The following is a 22,937-nucleotide window of genomic DNA, read 5'->3' as shown; positions in this document are numbered from 1 at the left end:
GTCATTTGCATAATATTTGGAACACAGTGTACCTGTTACTCTCTACTGGCTGCGGTTCTAGCCCTGCCTACAACCACATTTTCCCCTCCCTTTTGTTGGATTTCCTATTAAAGCTGAAGGCGCAGTCGGTGTTTTACTGGAGCCACCGCGGTGCAGGTAAGAAACATCTAAATCCGAAAATAAGCATAACGTAGTACCTATGTGCAGCGCAATAAGCTTCTAATCACTTATTGTTTTGTTAGGCAAAGTTTACTTAGTTTATACGGCAGCCAATAGGACACATTAGGCTATTGAAATCACAAATGTACCAACCTTAGTTTGCTGAATAAGCCTCAATATAGATGTAGTCAAAGGCTAGTCCTGGACAGACCGACCTGGTTGCACTATTGCTCTTTCTTTGAGCCCTTTGACTCTTATGGGTGCGTCCCGGTGCAGTCACCGAGTCTTCTCCAAATCCCGCCTTTCACTGTACATGATGTGTCTCTTTCTCTCAGCGCTGTGTTTCCACCATGGATGATTTTGTTCGTAATAAATTGACTGAATGGGGCTTAGCGAATTTGATAGAGACATTTCGAGGTATGGCAGCACTCACTCACTCACTCACTCACTCACTCACTCACTCACTCACTCACTCACCTATTTCTCACTTATTATTTACTTACTATGCCACCACTAACATTATGTCTTTGGTTCCAGATGAAGACGTTGACGAAGAATGTTTTTTCTGCCTCGAGGATAAAGACATTGATAAGATAATTTTAAAAGCAGGACCAAGGGCAAAATTTAAAAAGCGCCTGGGAGAGTTAAAGGTACAGATTGAGTATGTTTATTACAACATGTTTTACATGAGCGATTGCTATCAATGCTATGTATACTTTGCAGAGTCAACAAATGTGTGTACAAGAGGCTGATGTGGAAGAGGTAAGATACGATGCTTCTTTGCTGGATGTAGAAAAGGCCTATAAAGAGGGCGGCACGGTAGCGCAGCGGTTAGTGCTCTCGCTTCACAGCTAGAAGGTCCGGGTTCGATTCCCACCTGCACAGGGCCTTTCTGTGTTTGCATGTTCTCCCCGTGTCTGCGTAGGTTTCCTCCGGGCACTCCGGTTTCCCCTACCACTAAAAACATGCACAATAGGCCAGGATTAATGATGTGTGTGAGTGAATGTATGGTGGTGGTCAGAGGGTCGCAGAAGGCGCAGACGTGTGTAGTCGCGAAAGCGCCTCTGACAGTCTCCCCCAGGGAAACTGAAGCTACAAACGTAGCTTTCCACCACCGAGTATGGAGTGAATGTACAACTGTCTCATGTAAAGCGCTTTGTGACTGTATGTCTGTGAAAGGCGCTATATAAATAAAGATCTTCTTCTTCTTCTTAAAGAGACTGAGTGTGTAATAGTTTAATCTGATGGACCTTGGAAACTAGGAAACAAAGCTTCTTGTGGGACCAGGAGAAAATGTATAAATAAATAAATATATGCATTAATGTTTAACTAGAAAATTTTGCAATTGCGATTGACTGCGGAATCGTAGGCTACTAATGCAGAAATTGCAAAATTTGCATAAAAATTGTGAAAAAAATCATAATTGCATAAGAGTGCTTTATTTGCGAAAATCCCTATTAAGTTGCATTATAGTGCTTTATACGCGAAAATCCCTTTTAAGTTGCATTATATTGCTTTTATTGTGAAAATCCCAATTTAGTTGCATAATCCCATTAAGATGCGAAATTTACGGGGCGCTACGAATGTCTATCATGGGTCTGCACGTAGCCACATCCAATCGTATCGTATCCGATGACGTATGACGTACCCGCTGTAAACTTTCGAGCTAAACTATTTACAACACGGCCTAAAGCTTGATCGAAAAATAGCGTCGTGTCTGCTGCTGTCATGTTTGATCCGTAAATAAACGTTTTTTTTAAAATCCGTAAATAAACTACAAGCTTCCGTATGTCGAATAGCTCGTCATCATCTTGCCGTCCCTCCTCGTTCTGTGATTGGTTCCCAAATCCACGCGAAAATTAAGGCAATTAAGACTCCATTAAAAATGATACATTCTGGTTTGAGACTATGCTCCATCTTTGGCGTGTAGTCACCTTTTCAGGACCTCTCTCAGAGCAGAAGAATCAACATTGAAGATAAAGCTGGGAGTGTGGGGTCGACAGTTTCACACAAACATTGTTGAATAGACATGGTTGGTAGAAATAGGGCTTCCATCCATTTTCTTCCAGCTGTTCTGGGGGGACCCCAAGGCGACACCAGGCCAGCTCGGAGACATAGTCCCACCAGCGTGTCCTGGGTCTTCCACGAGGCCTTGTCCCACTAAGCTAAGCCTATAAAGAAAAAAGCAATGAAATAGAAACACACTTGATCAATATCTCAAAAACAAAGAGCACACAAACAGTGCACAATCAAAGGACAAACAGATGACACAAGTTTGGACTGAATCTGACACGGGGTAAACACTAAACAACCTATCATTTTTGATTTTATATTTTTTTAGATTAATTTTATAATTTTTTTCACCACCGACCAGTGGTGTTACATAGAGTAAAATTTAAAGCTTCACTTAAAGCTTCACTGCAACAAATACTTCCTGGACAACTGAGAGCCTGCACAAACATATATATAGTAAAAGTCAAATGTTTATTTTTTAGGTCTTGCCTTCTTCGAGTACAGCATGTGAAAATGGTAAAAGAAAAGCTATTTTCTGACTATTAAACTATTACTAGTTTAAGTTTTAAACCTAAACAAAGTATTTTTATTATTGATTTGTGTCAGAACATGTTTTAAAAAGGAAGCTGGATCTACTGCCTAAGAAGGACAGCCCTGCAAAAATAAAACGACAAAGTGACATTACACCAGGATCTCTTAATGGTAAAGTTGATTTGCATCTATATGCTACTATGCTATAGTTTTAATCCACCTCTCTTATTCCTGGACAGATGAAGTCGTACTGAATAAAGTGAAAGGCATCATGCGAGGAGTTCACGACAGACTGAGTAGTGATGCAAACAACAGCAAACTCAATGCTTTTATAAGGTAAAGTTCACTTCATCCATGGTCATCATTCATTTCTGTTGTATTGTAGTATTTTCCCCAAACATTTATCTTACTGCATTCTCAACTAAATAAAAAAGGAGATGGAAAATAAGAGACTTTATTGTCAGAGTATCATAATGGTGACAAGCGTAAATCCAAACATATCCAAGCACCGCAACAAGCTGGATATGTCCTCGAAAACCATACGTTTATATCTCTTTTGACAATTTTACAAGCTTTGTTGTTCACAAGATCACTAATTGCCATTAATCCCTTGTACAAATATCTATCTTGCCCAAGGCCTCCTCCAGGTCTGCACCTGCTCCTTCATATTATTCTTAACTTATGACTACACTTTGTTATTTGCTCAAGGCAAGTTTATTTGCACAATTCATACACAAGGCTTCACAGTTGCACAAAATTACTAGAAAAAAGATCAAATCAATCCATTAAACATTAACATAAAAAATAATTAATTACAGTAAAAAAAGCTAAAATTATTTTAGTGTCATATGCACAGGTAAAAATAACTGTTGATTTGAACATTGTCAGAGTTGAGGTCAGTCTCACATCCTCGTGAAGACTATTCCTGATTTTAGCCTCATGAAACTAAACGCAGCCTCACTGTGTTTATTATTGACTCTGGGAACCACCAGGAGACCCCTCCCGGAAGTTCTCAGTCCCCGAGATGGTTCATACGGCTGTAACATGTCAGAGATGTACTTTGGTGCTAAACCATGAAAAGACTCGTACACAAGCAAAGTTGGTTTAAATTCTATTCTCTGAGTGACAGGAAGCCAGTGCAGAGACCGGAGCACTGGACTAATATGGTCATATTTCCTGGTTCTTGTCAGGACTCGAGGAGCAGCGTTCTGGATGTACTGTAGCTCGTTTAGAGAGGCCAGTGAGCAGGCTGTTACAGATTCAGATTCAGATTCATTTTATTGGCCATTTGCAGTTTGGAAAAAAAAAATGTGCAAAGAGCTCAAAGTATGTAAAACACGTAAAAAGACACAATATAAAAAAACAGAACAAACAAGCACTGCCACATTAAAAGCCTATGGGCAAAATATTGTACAATAAAAGTTCACACAGATAAATAAATAGAAGTGCCTGTTTAAAGTGCCTTGTTTAAAGTGATCACAGCTTGAGGAAAGAAACTGTAATTATGTCGATCAGTAGAACATATGATTGAGCGATACCTTCTCCCTCAAGGAAGCATCTCAAAAAAGGCCTTAGCAAGTTGGCCTGAGGCATCATTTGCAAGTTGTAAAGCTCGATTCAGTAGTCGTGTGTGTGGCCTCCAGGAGCGGCAAAGGGCAGCCAATGGTCCTGCTGGCTGAGCGAACCACTTTGTTCAAAGCCTTCTTCTCTTTCAGAGTGAGATTAACAAACCACACTGTAATACAACTGGTCAGAACACTCTCAATTACACAATAATAAAAGTTCAAAAGAATCCTAGTATTTTGGGTAAACTCTCGAAGCCTGCGTAAAAAGAAGAGGAGCTGTCTTGCTTTCTTAGCAGTGTTCATCGTATGTGAGCTCCAACTCAAGTCATGAGAAAGAGTCACACCCAAGAATTTACATTTCTCAACAATCTGCACATCAGAATCTTGGATATTAATAGGCAACTGATTTCTATTGTGACAACAATCAATAACAAGTTCACATGTTTTTGAAGTGTTCAAAAGCAGGTTGTTTTCTCTACTCCACTGAACAACATTCTCCACCTCCGCACGATAATGAGATTCATCATTTGAACTGATCAGCCCAATGATGGTCGTATCATCAGCATATTTGATTATCACATTTTTATCATGAGATGCGACAAGGTCATGCGTATACAATGTGAACAGCAGGGGGCTCAAAATACACCCCTGCGGGACACCAGTGCTAACGAACAGCTCATCAGAAATACAACCATTGATTTTGACCCTTTGTGGTCGACAAGTCAGAAAATTAAAAATCCAATTACAAATGGCATTATCGAGTCTCAAGCATTTGAGTTTTTCGATGAGCTTTGTTGGGACCATTGAGTTAAAAGCTAAACTGTAGTCTATGAATAGCATTCTAGCATATGCTTTCCGTTCATCAAGGTGCTTGTAGACATAGTTCAAAGCAAAGGAAATGGCGTGTCATGTTTTGTCTTTTGTTCCCCTGTTTTTGTATGTTTTGTCTTTGGTCTAGTCCTGTGTTTTATTTTGACATGTGTTCTGTCCTTGTGATTTTGCTTTACTTCCCTCGTTACCTGCCTGCCCCGCCCTGATGTGTTTCACCTGTGCCCTGTTTCTTCTTGTATTTAAACCCTTGTGTTTCCCTTGTCCTTTGTCGCGTCATTGTCTTCGTCAGCCCCGGTTTTTGTTGGATTTTGTTATTTTGGTTTTCATCATTCATTAAACATCGCCAGTTTTGTTGCAGTCCTGCATTTTGATTTTTGTATTTTCTTCGTTCCACCACAACCATGACATGGCGTCCTCATTGAGGACATTGAGGAATCTCGAGTGTTGAGGACTCCTCAACACTTCTGTTTTTTCTATACGCAAATTGTAGTGGGTCCACAGACACAGGGATTTGATCTCTGATAAAATTCAACACCAATCGCTCAAAAGTTTTCATCAGGACAGATGTGAGGGCCACTGGCCGATAGTCATTCAGACAAGTCACAGGAGTCTTCTTGGGCACTGGAATTATGAGTGATCATTTAAAGCTAAGTGGAACAGTACACTTCCTAAGTGACATGTTGAAAAGATCTGTCAGAACAGGAGCAAGCTGCTCGGAGCACAGTTTAAGGACACGGGAGGAATACAGTCCGGTCCAGGGGCCTTCCTAACTTTCGTCCTGGACAAGAGCCTCTGGACATCCTCCTGAATGATGGTGAAGCTCTGCTCGTTACAAACAGGAAAAACAACAGGTTGAACATTTTCAATTTCAAGACGACAGTAAAACTCATTTAGGTCGTTTGGCAAAGATGGGTCAACATTAGTGATGGATCCTCTTCGAGGTTTCCAAGCGGTGATAGAATTTAACCCTTGTTACATCTGTCGTGGGTCCCCCTCTATCTTGGCATAAACTTCCTTGCGAATCCTTAAAAGTGTCTCACGACCGTAGCTTAAAGTGGCAAGTGCATCGAAGACAAGTACAAACATAAAACAGACAGCACACAGGAGAGCTCTTGCTACGGCGCCCTGCCTCGGCGCCATGTTCAACATGGGCTTAGGTCTGAGTCCATGATTTCTCCTAGATATTTGTTTTGATTTTAGGGAGAGAGACTGAAGGTGACTGATAACACTTTCTCTTTGTGTCTGTGGGCCAAAAACAATAATCTTAGTTTTTTCTTAGCTTAGTTGGAGCCCCCCACTACAACCCCCCAAAACAGTCCCTCCTCCTGCACTCTAAGGATCCCTTTACTCTCCATCTCACCCCATTCTGGAGTTGCAGCTACTGTTTCGCTCGCATCCAACCTAGACAGACATAACTCCTCCCATGCTTCAACTGTTTTTCCAACTTGATCAGGAGCATTCAGAGGGACAAAATACAGGCTTTGATTATATCGACAATTTTAACATAAACAACTATGTAACCAAACTTAGAGATCCCAGTCACACATAATATTCATTCAGCTTTCCAAATATGACCGAATTATTTTATTTATTTTTTTCCAGAAAGAAAATTTGGGACTTGCAGACCGACAAAAAGGAGCTGGTTGGAGTTTTTGGTAAAACTGGGGCAGGAAAAAGCTCTTTGATTAAAGGGGGCCTATTATGCAAAATCGACTTTTTCAAGCTTTACATCATGTTATTAAGTCATTCCCTCATTAAAAACATGCCTGAAGTGTTGCCTTAGCACATTCACGTATTTTCGAGTAATCTGTAAAAACTCCGATGGCGGCCATTTTAGGGATAAAACGCCTGATTCCTTCAGGAAACGCCTCCGACCTCCAGGATACGCCTCCGACCTTTCGTCACCAGCCGAGTAACCAACCACTGCCCCTCAGCAGAACCCCCTCCCCGCAGTGTCTAGCCCTAAGACGTAAACAGAGTCATCATGGAGGATTAGCTTCATGTGTTGTGAACCGGAGCCACAGCAGACTTTAACAAAGACACACATCAGTGTTTCTGTTACCTAAACACCCAGGATTAAAACCGGTGACAAGAACACTTATTTCAGTGTCTGGTTCTGCGCTGGGCCTTGATGATGCACAGAGCCTCCGGAGAAAGCTAATGCTAAGCTAAACCTCGAGTCATCACGTGAAAACGAGAAATATGCACACATAAAGTCAATAAAACCACCACACACATGAAGAACCGTTTAACAATGATCACACACGGAGCCTGGCTTGTTGATTTGGAAGTTTATTGCTCACATTTCATCTACAATGGGTCATAGCCGAGTGGTTTTCTCCCGGAGCTAACAAGCTAGCCGCGACAAGCTAACGGGAAAATTCACTGAATACAAGCAGCATATTATGCATTGAAAACGTCACTAAAACAGGCAACTGCTTGAAGCAGCCTTTATGGTGATCACACACGGAGCCTGGCTTGTTGATTGTGTAGTTTATTGCTCACATTTCATCTACAGTGAGTCGTAGCCGAGTGGTTTCTCCCGGAGCTAAGGCACTATTAGCCGCGACAAGCTAACAACCTTCACCTTCACAACATTCATTGAAAACAGGCAGCATATTATGCACAAATAACGTCAATAAAGCAGCAACTACTCGAAGCAGCCTTTACGATGATCACACAATGAGCCTGGCTTTACACATTTGTGGTTTATTGCAGACTTTTCATCAACAATGAGCTGTAGTCGATTATAACAAGCTAACGGGGTAACCTCGAAAAACCATTGTCCACCTGCACAGATAATGTCCGTCTTTGAATCGTATGGGCTCCTGCAGATCCTGGTGTCGTCCATGGGGGTATAGTTAGAGATCCATAGGGCATGGCAGATGCAAAGAGAGAGCCTCCAAACAGCAGTTATTTTTCAGGCAAGAGCCCCTTCCAAGCGTCCGGTGTGGAAGGTTTGTCTCCAAATAATATCCTGTGTGGCCATTGTTCACAAAGTGATAAACAGTAGGTCCTTTCCAACAATAAAAAGTAAAATGCACCGATCGTAGTTTCAATACAGTTGAGACAACGAGCGTAGTGTTTGTTGTGATGCCACAGACAGCGTGTGGAGGGGGCGTGTCTGAAAGGGTCAGAGGTTCTTAAAGAGACAGGGGCCTATTTCAAGTCATTCGCTACCACCATTTTGAAAGAGCAATTTTATACAAGGCAGTTATTCTAATTCACTGCATTTACAGACCAACAGACGGTCTCGTCATCATTGTAGTGTGATATAGACTGGTGCTATGTGGCTGAAAAAAGCATAATACCCCCTCTTTAATGCTATTGTTCAGGAGAAAGATCTTTTGCCCACTGGAAGTTTCACTGCATGCACCACCGTCATGATCAAAGTGGAGGCAAACACAGCGAGCAACAAGTATGAAGCCGAGATTGAGTTTATCTCAAAAGAGGTAAAATATGCTGATATTTTGTGTTCATGGCTGCACAAATCTAGGGAAATATAAAATTATATTTATTCTGACAAGTATCGCACACAGTTAACATTTAAAATGACTTCATAAGTTAGTAAGTGCTTTATTTGTCATTGTACACTTGTGCAAAGAAAATGCCTTCAGATGTTGGGTTAGTCCTGAGCCTAGCTGCCAGGCTTGCCCGAATACCTCCTTGTTTGTCCCTTTTTTGTTTCCTGCTGCGCCCAATGGCTGCGGGTTGCACTGCTCCGCGACCACGATTCAGGTCCGGATCTACGGGTGTGCAAAAGGTTGCATAGCAACCTCAGTTTTAGTGGCATCACAATATTTTAACGGCGAAAATATGTAGTTGCACCCTTTGGGAACTCTAATGCACCCTCAGGCAGTTTGTTATGGAGCTGTTACTGACCACAACGCTGGGGGCCGCCATTGCCCACCATTGCTGTAATACCTCCATGTAGCGGCGGCACAACAATCTAGTTTTAGAGTCTGTTAATCCGTAATGGATTCCCTTTCGAAGGTGGTCATTATGGTAGACGGGGAGGAGTGAGCAGCCGCTGTCTATTATTTTTACAGTCTATGATTGCGCCTCTTGTGACGCCTCCACTGTGCTGCAGGTGTAGGGGCTCTTGGTGCCTCTTCAGCATTTCAGAAGAGGGAATTTGTAGATGTCAAATGTCTATGCTCGCTGTTTGTTTCCTTTAAAAAAAATATGCTAATTTGCATCCGTTGTCCCCGACTTGCTCTCTAAAACACATGCTCATTGATTAATGTTTTTATTGGTAGGGGAAACCGGAGTACCTGGAGGAAGCCTACACAGACACAGGGAGAACGCGACACAGAAAGGCCCTGTCCAGGCAGGAATCGAAAACAGGACCTTCTAGCTGTGAAGCATAATCAATTAATCAATCAAACTTTATTTATAAAGCACTTTTCATACCGAAAGGTATCACAAAGTGCTTTACAGATTACAACATTTAAAACAATGCGTCTGGGACAACCTCCCGTATATACATTTTAGATATTATCCATCCATCCATCCATTTTCTTCCGCTTTATCCGGGGCCGGGTCGCGGGGGCAGCAGTCTCAGCAGATATGCCTAAACTTCCCGATCTACACACACCTCCTCCAGCTGTTCTGGGGGGACCCCGAGGCGACACCAGGCCAGCTCGAAGACATAGTCCCACCACCGTGTCCTGGGTCTTCCACGAGGCCTTGTCCCACTAGGACATGCCTGGAACACCTCCCGCGGGAGGCGACCAGGAGGCATCCGGAACAGATGCCCGAGCCACCTCAGCTGGCTCCTTTCGACGTGAAGGAGCAGCGACTCTACTCCGAGCTCCTCCCGGGTAACTGAGCTCCTCACCCGATCTCGAAGGGTGCGCCCAGCCACCCTGCGAAGGAAACTCATTTCGGCCGCTTGTATTCGCGATCTTGTCCTTTCGGTCATGACCCAAATCTCATGACCATAGGTGAGGGTGGGAACGTAGATCGATCAGTAAAACGAGAGCTTTGCCCCCGAGTCAGCTCCCTCTTCACCACGACAGACCGATACAGCGACCGCATCACTGCTGACGCCGCACCGATCCGTCTGTCGATCTCACGCTCCATCCGTCCCTCAGTCGTGAACAAGACCCCGAGATACTTGAACTCCTCCACTTGAGGTAAGGAGTCCCCACCGACCTGTAGAGGGGAAGCCACCTTTTTCCGGTGGAGAACCATGGCCTCAGATTTGGAGGTGCTGTTCCTCATCCCGGCCGCTACACACTCGGCTGCAAACCGCCCCAGAGCGCGCTGAAGGTCCTGGTTCGTTGAAGCCATCAGAACAACATCATCTGCAAACAGCAGAGATGAGACTCTGAGGCTCCCAAACCGGACGCCCTCCGGCCCCTGGCTGCGCCTAGAAATTCTGTCCATAAAAGTAATGAACAGAACCGGTGACAAAGGGCAGCCCTGGCGGAGACCAACACGCACCGGGAACAGGTCTGACTTACTGCCGGCAATGCGAACCAAGCTCCTGCTGCGGTCATACAGGGAACGGACAGCCCTTAACAGAGGGCCCCGGACCCCATACTCCCGGAGCACCCACCACAGGGCACCACGAGGGACACGGTCGAACGCTTTCTCCAGATCCACAAAACACATCTGGACTGGTTGGGCGAACTCCCACGAACCCTCGAGCACCCGATGAAGGGTATAGAGCTGGTCCAATGTGCCACGACCAGGACGAAAACCGCATTGTTCCTCCTGGATCCGAGGTTCAACCATCGGCCGGATCCTCCTCTCCAGCACCCTGGAGTAGACCTTACCGGGGAGGCTAAGGAGGGTGATTCCTCTGTAATTGGAACACACCCTCCGGTCCCCCTTCTTAAAGAGAGGGACCACCACCCCGGTCTGCCAATCCAGGGGCACTGTCCCCGACCGCCACGCGATGTTGCAGAGAAGTGTCAGCCAAGACAGTCCTACAACATCCAGAGACTTAAGGTACTCAGGGCGAATCTCATCCACCCCCGGAGCCCTGCCACCGAGGAGCTTTCTCACCACCTCGGTGACTTCAGCCCCGGTGATGGGCGAGCCCACCTCCGAGTCCCCAGCCTCTGCTTCCTCATTGGAAGACGTGACGACGGGATTGAGGAGGTCCTCGAAGTACTCCTTCCACCGTCCGACGACATCCCCAGTCGAGGTCAGCAGCTCCCCACCCGCACTGTAAACAGTGTTGGTGAAGCACCGCTTCCCCCTCCTGAGGCGCCGGATGGTTTGCCAGAATCTCTTCGAGGCCGACCGATAGTCTTCCTCCATGGCCTCCCCAAACTCCTCCCAGACCCGAGTTTTAGCCTCCGCGACCGCACAAGCTGCAGCACGCTTGGCCTGCCGGTACCTCTCAGCTGCCTCAGGAGTCCCACAAGCCAACAAGGCCAGGTAGGACTCCTTCTTCAGCTTGACGGCATCCCTTACTTCCGGGCGCCACCACCGGGTTCGGGGATTGCCGCCGCGACAGGCACCAGAGACCTTACGGCCACAACTACGAGCAGCCGCATCGACAATGGAGGAGGAGAACAGGGTCCACTCGGACTCCATGTCCCCAGCCTCCCTCGGAATCTGGGTGAAGCTCTTCCGGAGGTGGGAGTTGAAGACCCCACTGACAGAGGGATCCGCCAGTTGTTCCCAGCAGACCCTCACAACACGCTTGGGCCTGCCAGGTCTGACCGGCTTCCTCCCCTGCCAGCGGATCCAGCTCACCACCAGGTGGTGATCGGTTGACAGCTCAGCCCCTCTCTTCAACCGAGTGTCCGAGACACGCGGCCGGAGGTCAGACGACACAACTACAAAGTCGATCATCGACCTCCTGCCTAGGGTGTCCTGGTGCCACGTGCACTTATGGACACCCTTGTGCTCGAACATGGAGTTTGTTATGGACAAACTGCAACTAGCACAGAAGTCCAATAACAGAACACCACTCAGGTTCAGATCGGGGAGGCCGTTCTTCCCAATCACTCCCTCCCAGGTCTCACTCTCATTACCCACGTGGGCGTTGAAGTCCCCCAGCAGAACAATGGAGTCCCCAGTCGGAGCACTATCTAGTACCCCTCCCAGGGACTCCAATAAGGCCGGGTACTCTGCACCGATGTTGGGCCCGTAGGCCGAAACAACGGTGAGAGACCTGTCCCCAACCCGAAGACGTAGGGACCCTCTCGTCCACCGGGGTGAACTCCAACACGTGACGGCTGAGCTGGGGGGATATGAGCAGACCCACCCCAGCCCGCCGCCTCTCCCCGCGGGCAACTCCAGAAAAATGGAGAGTCCAGCCTCTCTCCAGGAGTTGGGATCCGGAACCCAAGCTGTGCGTGGAGGTGAGCCCGACTATATCTAGTCGGTATCTCTCAACCTCCCGCACAAGCTCAGGCTCCTTCCCACCCAGCGAAGTGACGTTCTATGTCCCGAACGCCAGAAGCTGTGCATGCGGACCAGGTCGCCGAGGCACCTGCCTCTGACTGCCACCCGGTCCTCTCCGCACCCGACCCCTACGGATCCCTCTGTGGGTGGTGGGTCCACAGGAGGGCGGGCCCACGTCGTCCCTTCGGGCTGTGCCTGGCCGGGCCCCGTGGGCAGAGACCCGGCCACCAGACGCTCGCGTTCGGGCCCCAACCCCAGGTCTGGCTCCAGGGTGGGGCCCCGGCCAATGCAGCGTTTCTACAACCGGTGTAATGTGGTCCCGCCTTCTGGTCTTCGTCAGGACACGAGCTGAAAAAAAAACGCTTTCCGTCGCTCAGTTTGCTCGCCAGCCCCCCTTGTGCAGGAGCGCGTGGAGGTGGGTTTGAGACGCAGCTTTTGCGCATGAGCCAATTACGCACAGGTGTCTGTCAGATCCTGTTCTGTGGTTGGTGGCCGCCGCCGGAAATGGCTCTGTATTTGCATAGCGTTGACATTTTTTTAACGCTAGTCTCCGCTCCGGCCGCCCGTATCTCGCCGCTCTCCTGTGGATTTCCGGAGGCTTCTTTCCGGTCGTCAGGCAGCATAGGGAATGAATGGAAGCTCGCCGCTCTCCTCTCTTCCGCCGCTCTAGGTCTGAGCCCGGCGTCAAGTGTGCATCAGCAAAACCCTCGCTTGAAGGGCTATGTGACCCTCTCCCTCACCCCTACCCCTCGCCGCAAAATAGAATTGGGACACCTCTTCGTCTCTCGTGAACGCGCAAAATGAAGGGAAAGGGCTACACGGAGGGCTGAGGGGGAGAATTGAGATTGGGCCTAACATTTCAGTTTTGTCCTGGTTAAGCTGGAGAAAGTTTTCTGCCATCCAGAATTTGATATTTAGAATGCAGTTAAAAAGTGCATCTATTGGCCTGGTGTCAGACATGGAGATGTTTAACTGTGTATCATCAGCTAACTGCACTAACTGCTGCGCCACCGTGCTGCCCTTAACTCTATAGAGTCTTTTTTTAGTCTTATTTCTGAGGACTATTCACCTAACTAGATGCAGCATTTGTGATTTCTTCTTGCAACAATTACAGATTTTTAACAGATTTTGATTAATTTGCATTTAATTGTGCTGCCCTTGTTTTGTGTGTTGAGTGTATGTCAATGTTGATATTAATTAATATCTTTTAGGATTGGAAAGATGAGCTGTGGTCTGTGAAAAATCTTTTTGTAAATGAAGAAATGGAAGATGAAGAAAATACTGGCGATATTCCAGGAGAAGAAAATGATGATGATGACGAATATAAGGACAATAAAGAAAAGATGACTGCTCTATATGGAAATGAGTGGAAAGAAAAATCTCCTGAAAACTTGATGGAGGCTAAATATTTTAAAGAAATTCCTGAATTCCTTAAGTCCCAAAGAAAGATTGTGGAAGGGAAATCTGTAAGTAATTATGTCTAAAGCAGTGGTTCTCAAACTTTTCACACTAAGTATAGTATTTGACCTTCCAAATGCCACCAGGCCTAGATCAAGGTCAAATCAGGCATGAAGCAAGTCTAAGTGGGGTCCAACATAAACATAAATTGGATTAAAATGTGTCTAACCCAGAAAAAAAATCCAATTTAAATGCATTACTAAAGTATACATTTAATTACCTCTAATAGTCTTAAACTTCAGATGAGTATCACCTGAAGAGGCCCTTGTCCCACCAGCGGGACACATACCACAGTTTAAGAACCACTGGTCTAAAGCATTATCGTACAGCACAACTGTGTTCATTCATTGTCAAATTATTTCAGGCTAAAGAGCTCTCAGCAAAAGTTCTGAAATACACCAGAACCGACTTAAAAGAGAGAAGATGTTTCTGGCCCCTGGTGAAGTGTGTGACTGTGCGAGTGCCAAACAATGACCTTCTTAAACACGTCACTTTAGTGGATCTTCCTGGAAACGGAGACCGTAACAAGAGCAGGGATCAGATGTGGAAAAAGGTTGTTATTTTCTCTTAGGTGAAGGTTTGAAAAATCAGTAATTTAATTAGTGCTAAGCAAATGTGTTTTAGGTTGTTTCCGATTGCTCCACTGTGTGGATTGTGTCTGAAATGAATCGAGCAGTTGCCGACAGAGATGCCTGGGAAATCCTGAAGAGCACATGTGGCCTCATGGGGAATGGTGGTGAATGCCAAAAAATTTGCTTCATCTGCACTAAGTCTGACTGTGTTGCTGAAGATGGCTCGTGAGTGTTTTATTTGTCTACACAGTAATACATCTTTATAAATATTCAATTTTGACTTGCATGATGTTTGTTATAACAGCTGATTGATACTTTGATGGACCTGACTAAATCAGCCTGACTTATTGCTCTTTTTAACACCAACTGTTTTGGTTTTTAAGTGCAGGGGAAGTTTCTCTGAATAATTTGAGAAACAACTCAAAAGCCAAAGAGTTGGTGAGGAAAGAATTCAACAAACTTAATCGAGTCAAGGTGAGTTTACTGACTGACTGTCCCCTTCATCTGTCTGTGACGTGTTTAAAATGTCCTTTGTCCTCACAATTAAACAAATAAAATGAAACTCATACAAGTATTTGCTAATTACTCTTTGTTATTACTCAAACAAATATTGTAGATTATAGCAGTTGTTGTTTTTTCAAGGCGCACTGAGTTGCCTTGTGTACGAAATGCGCGGTATAAATAAAGTTGCCTTGCCTTGCCTTGCCTTTACCATAAATGCCTCGTAACATAACTCCTAGTATTTGCACCACAGTATGTGGAGTTGGGCCTAAAATCTCATCCCGATATAAAAAAGAAATATCATGATACAGATATATTTGACGATATAATTGACAATCGACAAATTACTTCAATATCCCAGCCTTCCGCCTATTAGGAAAGTTAATGCACAGATATTTCATCCTTTTTTTTTGGTGCCATACCAATTTCCTTGCAATATGATCTAATCCAGCAGTTTACATCCTTTATTTTACTTGGCTTTTTAAGCACCTGTCCTTGTGTGCCACAGTCAGGGTCTATGCTGCTCTGATGGAGCTGAGCATAACAGATTACATCGTGTCCATAATGAAATAGAAAGTGACGATATCAAAAATTATATCGCGATAACGATATGCAATATGATATGGCCCACCCCTAATGTAGAGAATTGTATTATAAAACCTAGACACTGTTTGATAAATGTATTCTGTAGACACAATTCAAAGACGACTGCTTTGAAGTATTTGCTGTGAGCTCGAAAGAGTTTCTTAAATCAACCCCAAAATATCTTCAACATGATGAAACTGGTGAGTACAAATACTTCCACATCATTTGTATACTTATCCTGTACTTTAAAGGCCCTATACCTGATTTTTTGATTGCAAACAATGAAAAGGGAGGCCACTAAATTAAAATGTTAGTTGTGGTCCAAACTCATTTGTAACTTTCCTAATGTATTTGTTGCATCCAAATTCTTTACAGGGACAAGTTTATAGGCACATTTCACAACTTGCAGGATCACATTCACAAAAAATGTGAGAAAAATGGCCTGTAAGTTCATGAAATTTATACAAATGTTTTATAATTTGGAGCACACTGTTTTCCCCACAAATGTTTACATTATACCAAAGGAGGATAAAATAATTTTCATTCCATTTCTAGAAGTAAAATCAGGTATAGCTCCTTTAAATGCCCACATTGCCCTGTATCTTGTTTGGTCATCAACTAAGATCTGTCTGTATAATGCATTCTGTTACAGAAATACCCAAACTTCAAGAACTCCTTAAACAACTAAATGACCAGCATGATCTAACTCTGAACTATGTGTCCGGAGCCTTTGGGATTCTGTCACTGATTCAAGGAGCAAAACAGAGAAATGTGGTACATAAGTGGCTCTCTCAGTCATCATCATATATGCTATATGTCAAATATATTATCCAATTATCACAAAGGAGCATTTGTATGAATCATTTGCTGTTTCAGGAGCCTGATCATACTGCGGTGGTTCGTGAAAACCTGAAAGAAATTACTGAGCGTGAGTTTCAAAAAGTCATAAAGGCCACAAAAGACGTGCATGTAGAGTTTGACAAATGCCTGCGCTCTGGTGTGGATCAGTCTAAGAAAACATGTGAAGTGGCCCTGAAAAAGAAACTAAACCCCGTAAGAACAAGACACAATCAACATGTAGTGTTTCAACGCTTACTTTATCTTTTTTTCCTCTTATTTCAAAGCGAGCTAAAGGTGGTCGTCGTCGTGGCGGTGGTTTTCACGGACAGCTGAAGTGTGCTTTAAAAAATAAAGGTGTTTACAAAACAATGAAGAAACAAATCAACCTCAACACTGCAATATCAAACTGTCTGACTGACAGCATTGACGAAGAATTCAAGAAAACCTTTCCGTAAGTGTTCATATATCAGAAAACCATTATGTTTTTAAATACTTCACCATTTAATGTGCATATTTGATTGCCTTCACAGACTTTAATAATCGCTAAAGTTTTGTCTTTTTAATTTTCAGAAACGATGCAAAAACTGGACCTTTCTATGGAACCATCCATGCATTTTCACTGGACACTACAACACTGGTTCAACAGCACAAGCATTTTGAACTTCTGCTGACATTTCTCAAGACAGAGGTTAATAATATGATCAGGATTAATAGCTTATTTAATCTAATTTTATGTGTTGTCTTTTATTAGGAAGCAAAGATTAAGACAAAACTCTGCAAACACATTCGTGATCGCAAAAAGATAATCTACAGCAGTCTGACCGAGACTGTGACAGAGACAATGCAAGACTGTTACACAAGTGAGTCATTCAACTTGTTTTTGTTTTTGTTTTGTAATATACATACCACACCTTTTTTTTTTCAGAAGCCGCAGGTATCAAAGGCCAAGGCAGTTTAGAAAAGATGAGACGTACAGTTAAGATGCACCTCAAGGATGTAAAGGGCACAATGTTTGATCACGCCAAAGAAGTTGTGATGTACCAGCTGGAAGAGCTCATGGCAAGTTTGAGTTGACATTGATAGAACTTCTCTATGACTCATTATCTCACATTAACGGACACATTTGTGATGAAATAGGGCCATGTCCAGAGAGAACTGAGGGACACTCTGTGGGAATCTGTTGAGCTGTCATTCAAATCAGACGACAGGTCAATCCCAGGTAAAAAACAAACAAACAGACATCCTTCTTTCTATCTTTTATAGTAGCTATAAACTGTATAATAATTGCCACAATGTTCTTGTTAAAGATTTTGGAACTGAATTTGAGTCGGTGAAGAAACACTGGGATGAGTTGACGGGTTAGAATAAAGAAGATTTATCTTGGTCAGTAAAACATGTTACTGGACAGATACAGTGGGGAGAAAATGTAAGTATACTGTTTGGAATTTCTCACATTTCTGCCTAAATTGGTCATAAAATGTGGTCTGATCTTCATCAAAATCATAAGTATGAGTAAGCAGTGTCTGCTTAAACTAATACCACCTAAACATTTACATTTTATCATATTTTTTTGGCCACAACATGTAAACACTCACAGGAGAGGGAGGAATAAGTAAGTACACCCCCTGAATCTCAATGAACTGCAGCAGTTTAGTAAAGAGGAATGGTCCAAGATACATCCTGATCGTTGTGAGCGTCTAATCTGCAACTACAGAAAAGCAGTTATTGCTGCAAAAGAAGGATCAGCCAGTTATTTAATACAGGGGTTCACTTACTCATTCCACGCTGTTGTGAATGTCTGAGCTCTTCCTCCAAAATATCTTGATAAACTTGTGAATACATTTTTCCGTTGATGATAGCACGTTGTCCAGGCGTTGAGACAACAAAACAGCCCCACACCATGATTCTCCTGCTCCAGACTTCACAGTGGGGAGAGGGTTTTGATATTGGTCTGCTGTTCCATTTGTCCTTCACACATGACGTTGTGTATTCCTACCAAATTGTTCAACTTTGGTTTGTGAAAGAGCACTTGGATGCTCCACAGCACGATTGGAAAAATATACTGTGGACTAATGGACTCAAAGTCGAATAGTTTGGGAGGAACACACAATGTCATATGTGAAGGAAAAATGGAACAGCACATCAACATTTTTCACTATGCTCACTGTTAAGTATGGAGCAGGAGAATCATGGTGTGGGGCTGTTTTTTTGCCTCAGGGCCTGGACAACGTGCCTTCATCAATAGAACAAATAATTCATAAGTTTGTCAACATATTTTGCAGAAAAAACCTGAGACATTCACAACAGCGTGGAATAAGTAAGTGAACCCCTGTATTAAATAGCTGGCAGATTAGACGTTCACAACGATCAGGATGAATCTGATACCATCTGGACCAAATATGATAAAATATAAATGTTTGGGTGGTATTTGTTCAAGCAGACACTGTTTACTCTCTCGTATGGTTTTGATGAAGATCAGACCACATTTAGTGACCAATTTAGGCAGAAATGTGAGAAATTACAAACTATGTACATACTTTTCTTCCCACTGTAGATAGTAATGTTGCATTGTTGGATATCAATATACAATCTGCTAATACAGTATTTTAACCCAGGCCTGATCTATTGGATTAATCCATGACTTCAGTGGACACAGGGGAGACGAACATAACCTTCCCAAGTCCACCAGATCACAACGTTCATATCTGAAACTCATCGCTCAACAGTGAGCTCCAGGTCAAGCTTCTTTTCCGATAAACCAGCGGTTTCAACTGCTTTTTTTAACTTTATATTTTAATATGGATTTTTTTTTCTTTATTACCTGTGTGTGCATCACATATATCCGCGTATAATGTGCAATAGTTTTTGTCCAATTCTCACAGATGAAATATTTTCTTAATATTGTAGAATGATTTTTTATTCATTCACTTGAGATACTGTACTTTATTTGTGTATATAGTCATAGGAAAATACTCATAGCAATGTAATACTTTGATTAGTGTGAAGGTAGATAAGTGACACAAAAGGAATCCACAAAAGGAAAGCCACTTTTTTGTTTTTGTCTTCTTGCCTGTTTATAAAATTGCATTATAACAAAAGCCTATATCGCTTTTATTCATAAGCGAGGGGGGGGACACAAATGTTAACTTGACACAAAGCCCCCACATTGTTTACCTCGCCTCCTTTATGGCAAGAAATTGTGATTTTTCAAATGTCTGATAATACACTTGGTTACGATTAAAAGGTTACTGACATTGACATCCTCTTCTGCTATGTGTATGATGTTTACCCAGGGTTGATGAAGGACGTGATTGAGGGATGTTTTTTTTTGTTATATTGGAATCCTACCTTTTTTTTTTTTAACAAATACGATTCTACTGCCTAAGGACTTCCACCAATTGACTCCGATGCATAAACTCACACAATAAAGTGCATGATTCTGTAACAATGGAGTGATGCAGTTTGTTATTTACGACAGTTTAAAGAGGGGGTATTATGCTTTTTTCAATCACATAGCACCAGTCTATATCACACTACAATGATGACGAAACCTTCTGTTGGTCTGTAAATGCAGTAAATTAGAATAACTGCCTTGTATAAAATTGCTCTCTCAAAATGGCTGTAGTGAATGTCTTGAAATAGGCCTCTGTCTCTTTAAGAACCTCTGACTCTTTCCGACACGCCCCCTCCACACGCTGTCTGTGGCATCAGTGGGGAGGGGGTTCTGCTGAGGAGCAGCGGTTGGTTACTCGGCTGGTGACGAAAGGTCAGAGGCGTCTCCAGGAGGTGGGTGCGTTCCTAGGAGGACTCAGGCAAACCTATCCCTAAAATGGCTGCCATCAGAGTTTTTACAGATTACTCAAAAATACGTGAATGTGCCAAGGCAACACTTCAGGCATGTTTTTAATGAGGGAATGACATAATAACATGATGCAAAGCTTGAAAAAGTAGATTTTGCATAACACCCCCCCTTTAACAACATTTTTATTCTTTTCTTTGTCATATAAGTTAACAAATGAGCTCATAATGGAAAAAAAATGTTTATTTGAAGCCTGAAGGCTCGCAAGAGTTTGAAATAAAATTTTGAATCCCTCTATTTGAAAAATTGTGATTTTAATGGAGGTCTATGGCATCAAAGGGCCCTCAATGCCAGTGTTTTTCTAAAATTGACACTACATCAATACATTTTAACTGAGAAACAAATCCTGCGGGTCATCTCTCACAGACACCGGGCTGTAACGACCAGACCAGAAGTTTCCCATTTTGCATCAGAGATATACAAAATAATTCATTTGTGCTTTATGACAGAAAGTTGGCAATGAACGGGTTAAAAATGTTAAAATGTGTTTTTGTTTTTATATGTATGAGGAGAGGAGAGTCCAACTTTCAAAAATGTGCTTGGGTGTGATGGAGGGTTAATCACATGGTCTCCTAACTTAAAGGAAAAACGATTGTTTGAATTGCACTTTGCTTTGTAACCAGTAGATGGCACAAGAGGACAATTGATGAGCTACAGTCAGAGTTGGGGTTTACGAGCAGTTTTGTTCGGATTCCAATGGAGAGAGAGTCCCTAGACATAGTTTTAACTCTTCATAGTAATGAAAATAATAATAATGTGCTTTACAAGCTTATGTTAACACGTTTGTTCAAAGTTTGTTTATTCACTCCTCTAGCTTCTATTCACAGCTGCCCTGCGGTAGACCCACAAAAGCAAGGCTGCCAATCTGCGCCGTCAGCCCCTCAGCCTTCCACAAACCAATCACTCACACACATGGGTGATCTGTCTTGCCCAGGGACACAACAACAGTCTGCACCCGCCAGAGCCATGTGAGCCAGTGTCTCCCACATGACCCAGATCTGAGAATTTATAGGCTCAATGATAATAAGAATGAACATTTTTAATAATGTATTACTTTAGGCCTGCAATGTGAAGGGCATAGAGTGATGTAAACTATAAACGTTTAGTGGTTCAGTTTAAAAGAGATTATTGTCAATTTAGCCGGCTAACATGTTTTTTCTCAAGTCAATGATCACTTATATAACCTTAACTACAGCAGAGGTGGGAATGATCACCTGTAGCCCATCCAGAAACCAACAATTTGACTTTCAAATTTGATGCATTAAAAGGCGATCACATTTGGTCACTTTGTTTGGTCATAATTTATTACTTTTTCAAAAAATTGTATTTGGTTTTCATCTGATAAAAATGCTATAGCAGCTACAACAGTGAGGACCCACTGTTGAAAGTTCCAGCTCTCATTTCACATTTCTGTGTAATTGTTTTTGTTTACGACTGAGGGCATCACTTGGACTCTCCTCCTCAAACAGAGAGTAAATGCTCTGGCTCTGCCTCCACACAGACGGGGGAAGCTGTGCGGATACGGGAACAGACTGGAAAACCAAACTTCACCACTCCGGAGGAAGAGATGGCACCGCGCAGACGTCTGAACCACACCCAAACGAGCCTCCCAATGTCTAAAGTGTAAACGTCCTAACTCAGTTCTCACAGGTCTGTTCACATGCTGAATGTGCAAGTCAAGTTCAACTGCTGATGTCGTAGTGTTAGCCCAGATTTACTTCTGATTTTGTCCTTTTTGGTTCAATGTATTGATATCACCCAAAAAGAGGCCTTGAGAAGGATCACTCTTGTACCTGGACAGTTTGTAGAAGTGTCCAGGCCATGTATAGTCGGTTGTTTTATTATGCCTTGTTTGGTTAATTCATCATTTTCTACTTGCTTTAGACCTGTGGCCATAAAGATACTTCTTGGAAAGCTAGATATTGTCTGGTGCAACAGCTCAAGAGGAATCTTGGAACTGACATATGGTGAAGAGACTCAAGAAAACTGCCAAAAATGGTAAAATGCTGAATGTATTGCTGAAGCCAAGAGCGGGACATTGCAGGTAGAGGCACTTTTAACAGCTGGCAGAGCGTCCTGCAGGCTCTGGTCAGGTGTGCGTTTGTAGGTGGGAGGAGTCGTAAAGCTGATAACCCCATGAGACAGTCAACAATAACAGGCCTGGAAAGAATTTAGAAAATACGTGCACAATTTGGAAGTATCTGGCGGTGCACTCACACTACGCTTCACAAACAAACTGCGATTTAGGATCTCTGTTCCCTTGGAAAAGTGTGAGAGCACTCTTCAATAAATCTACTGCTTATTCAGAGTGTAGATTTGATCTGAGGATATTGCATCAAAACAGCTGCATGCTGAGTCATAGTTAGTCATATGGGACATGAACAGGAAGCCATTCACTCTTAATCCGAAGTTTCCATTTAAAATCACCACTTCTTCTTAACATGTCCATTTCTTTTGGATTATGGGATGATGATGATGATGATGATGATGATGATGATGATGATGATGATGATGATGATGGTGATTGTGAAGAGTCAGTCTCATTGAGCCAATTGAGATCAAACCCACAAACTCCATGCTGAGATTACGCTAATCTAACCTGGCTAACGCCAGGCTGCTGTGTGCGCTCGAATCATTTCGAACTGCACAGTAGCC

The 22,937-nt window shown here is 43.3% G+C and overlaps 1 protein-coding gene across 1 annotated transcript; it reads left to right on the top strand.

Moving 5' to 3' along the window:
* The first annotated feature begins 132 nt into the window (after positions 1-132).
* Positions 133-17,808, top strand: LOC306968683 (nuclear GTPase SLIP-GC-like). The gene is made up of 21 exons (XM_079564152.1): positions 133-156; positions 495-576; positions 697-809; positions 883-921; positions 2,655-2,688; positions 2,779-2,874; positions 2,943-3,039; positions 6,702-6,788; positions 8,422-8,551; positions 13,679-13,933; positions 14,290-14,478; positions 14,550-14,722; positions 14,881-14,971; positions 15,690-15,783; positions 16,236-16,357; positions 16,460-16,636; positions 16,708-16,874; positions 16,994-17,111; positions 17,175-17,283; positions 17,349-17,642; positions 17,731-17,808. Exons 2-20 carry the CDS (start codon positions 510-512, stop codon positions 17,495-17,497), a joined length of 2,307 nt encoding a protein of 768 aa, XP_079420278.1. The 5' UTR covers positions 133-156; positions 495-509; the 3' UTR covers positions 17,498-17,642; positions 17,731-17,808.
* The last annotated feature ends 5,129 nt before the right edge of the window (positions 17,809-22,937 follow it).

Source organism: Gobius niger (genome assembly GCF_951799975.1).
Source record: "Gobius niger genome assembly, chromosome: 10".
In the NCBI taxonomy this organism is placed as follows: domain Eukaryota; kingdom Metazoa; phylum Chordata; class Actinopteri; order Gobiiformes; family Gobiidae; genus Gobius; species Gobius niger.
Note: the sequence above shows the minus strand (reverse complement) of the source record. Positions and strands in the feature narration are given on the sequence as shown.

Excerpts from the sequence above, each read along its gene's own strand:
- LOC306968683 (XM_079564152.1), top strand. The coding sequence starts at position 510 with ATGGATGATTTTGTTCGTAATAAATTGACTGAATGGGGCTTAGCGAAT. Across the intron at positions 6,789-8,421 it reads GGAAAAAGCTCTTTGATTAA|TGCTATTGTTCAGGAGAAAG; the intron begins AGGGGGCCTATT and ends CCCCCTCTTTAA. Across the intron at positions 14,479-14,549 it reads GGGATCAGATGTGGAAAAAG|GTTGTTTCCGATTGCTCCAC; the intron begins GTTGTTATTTTC and ends AATGTGTTTTAG.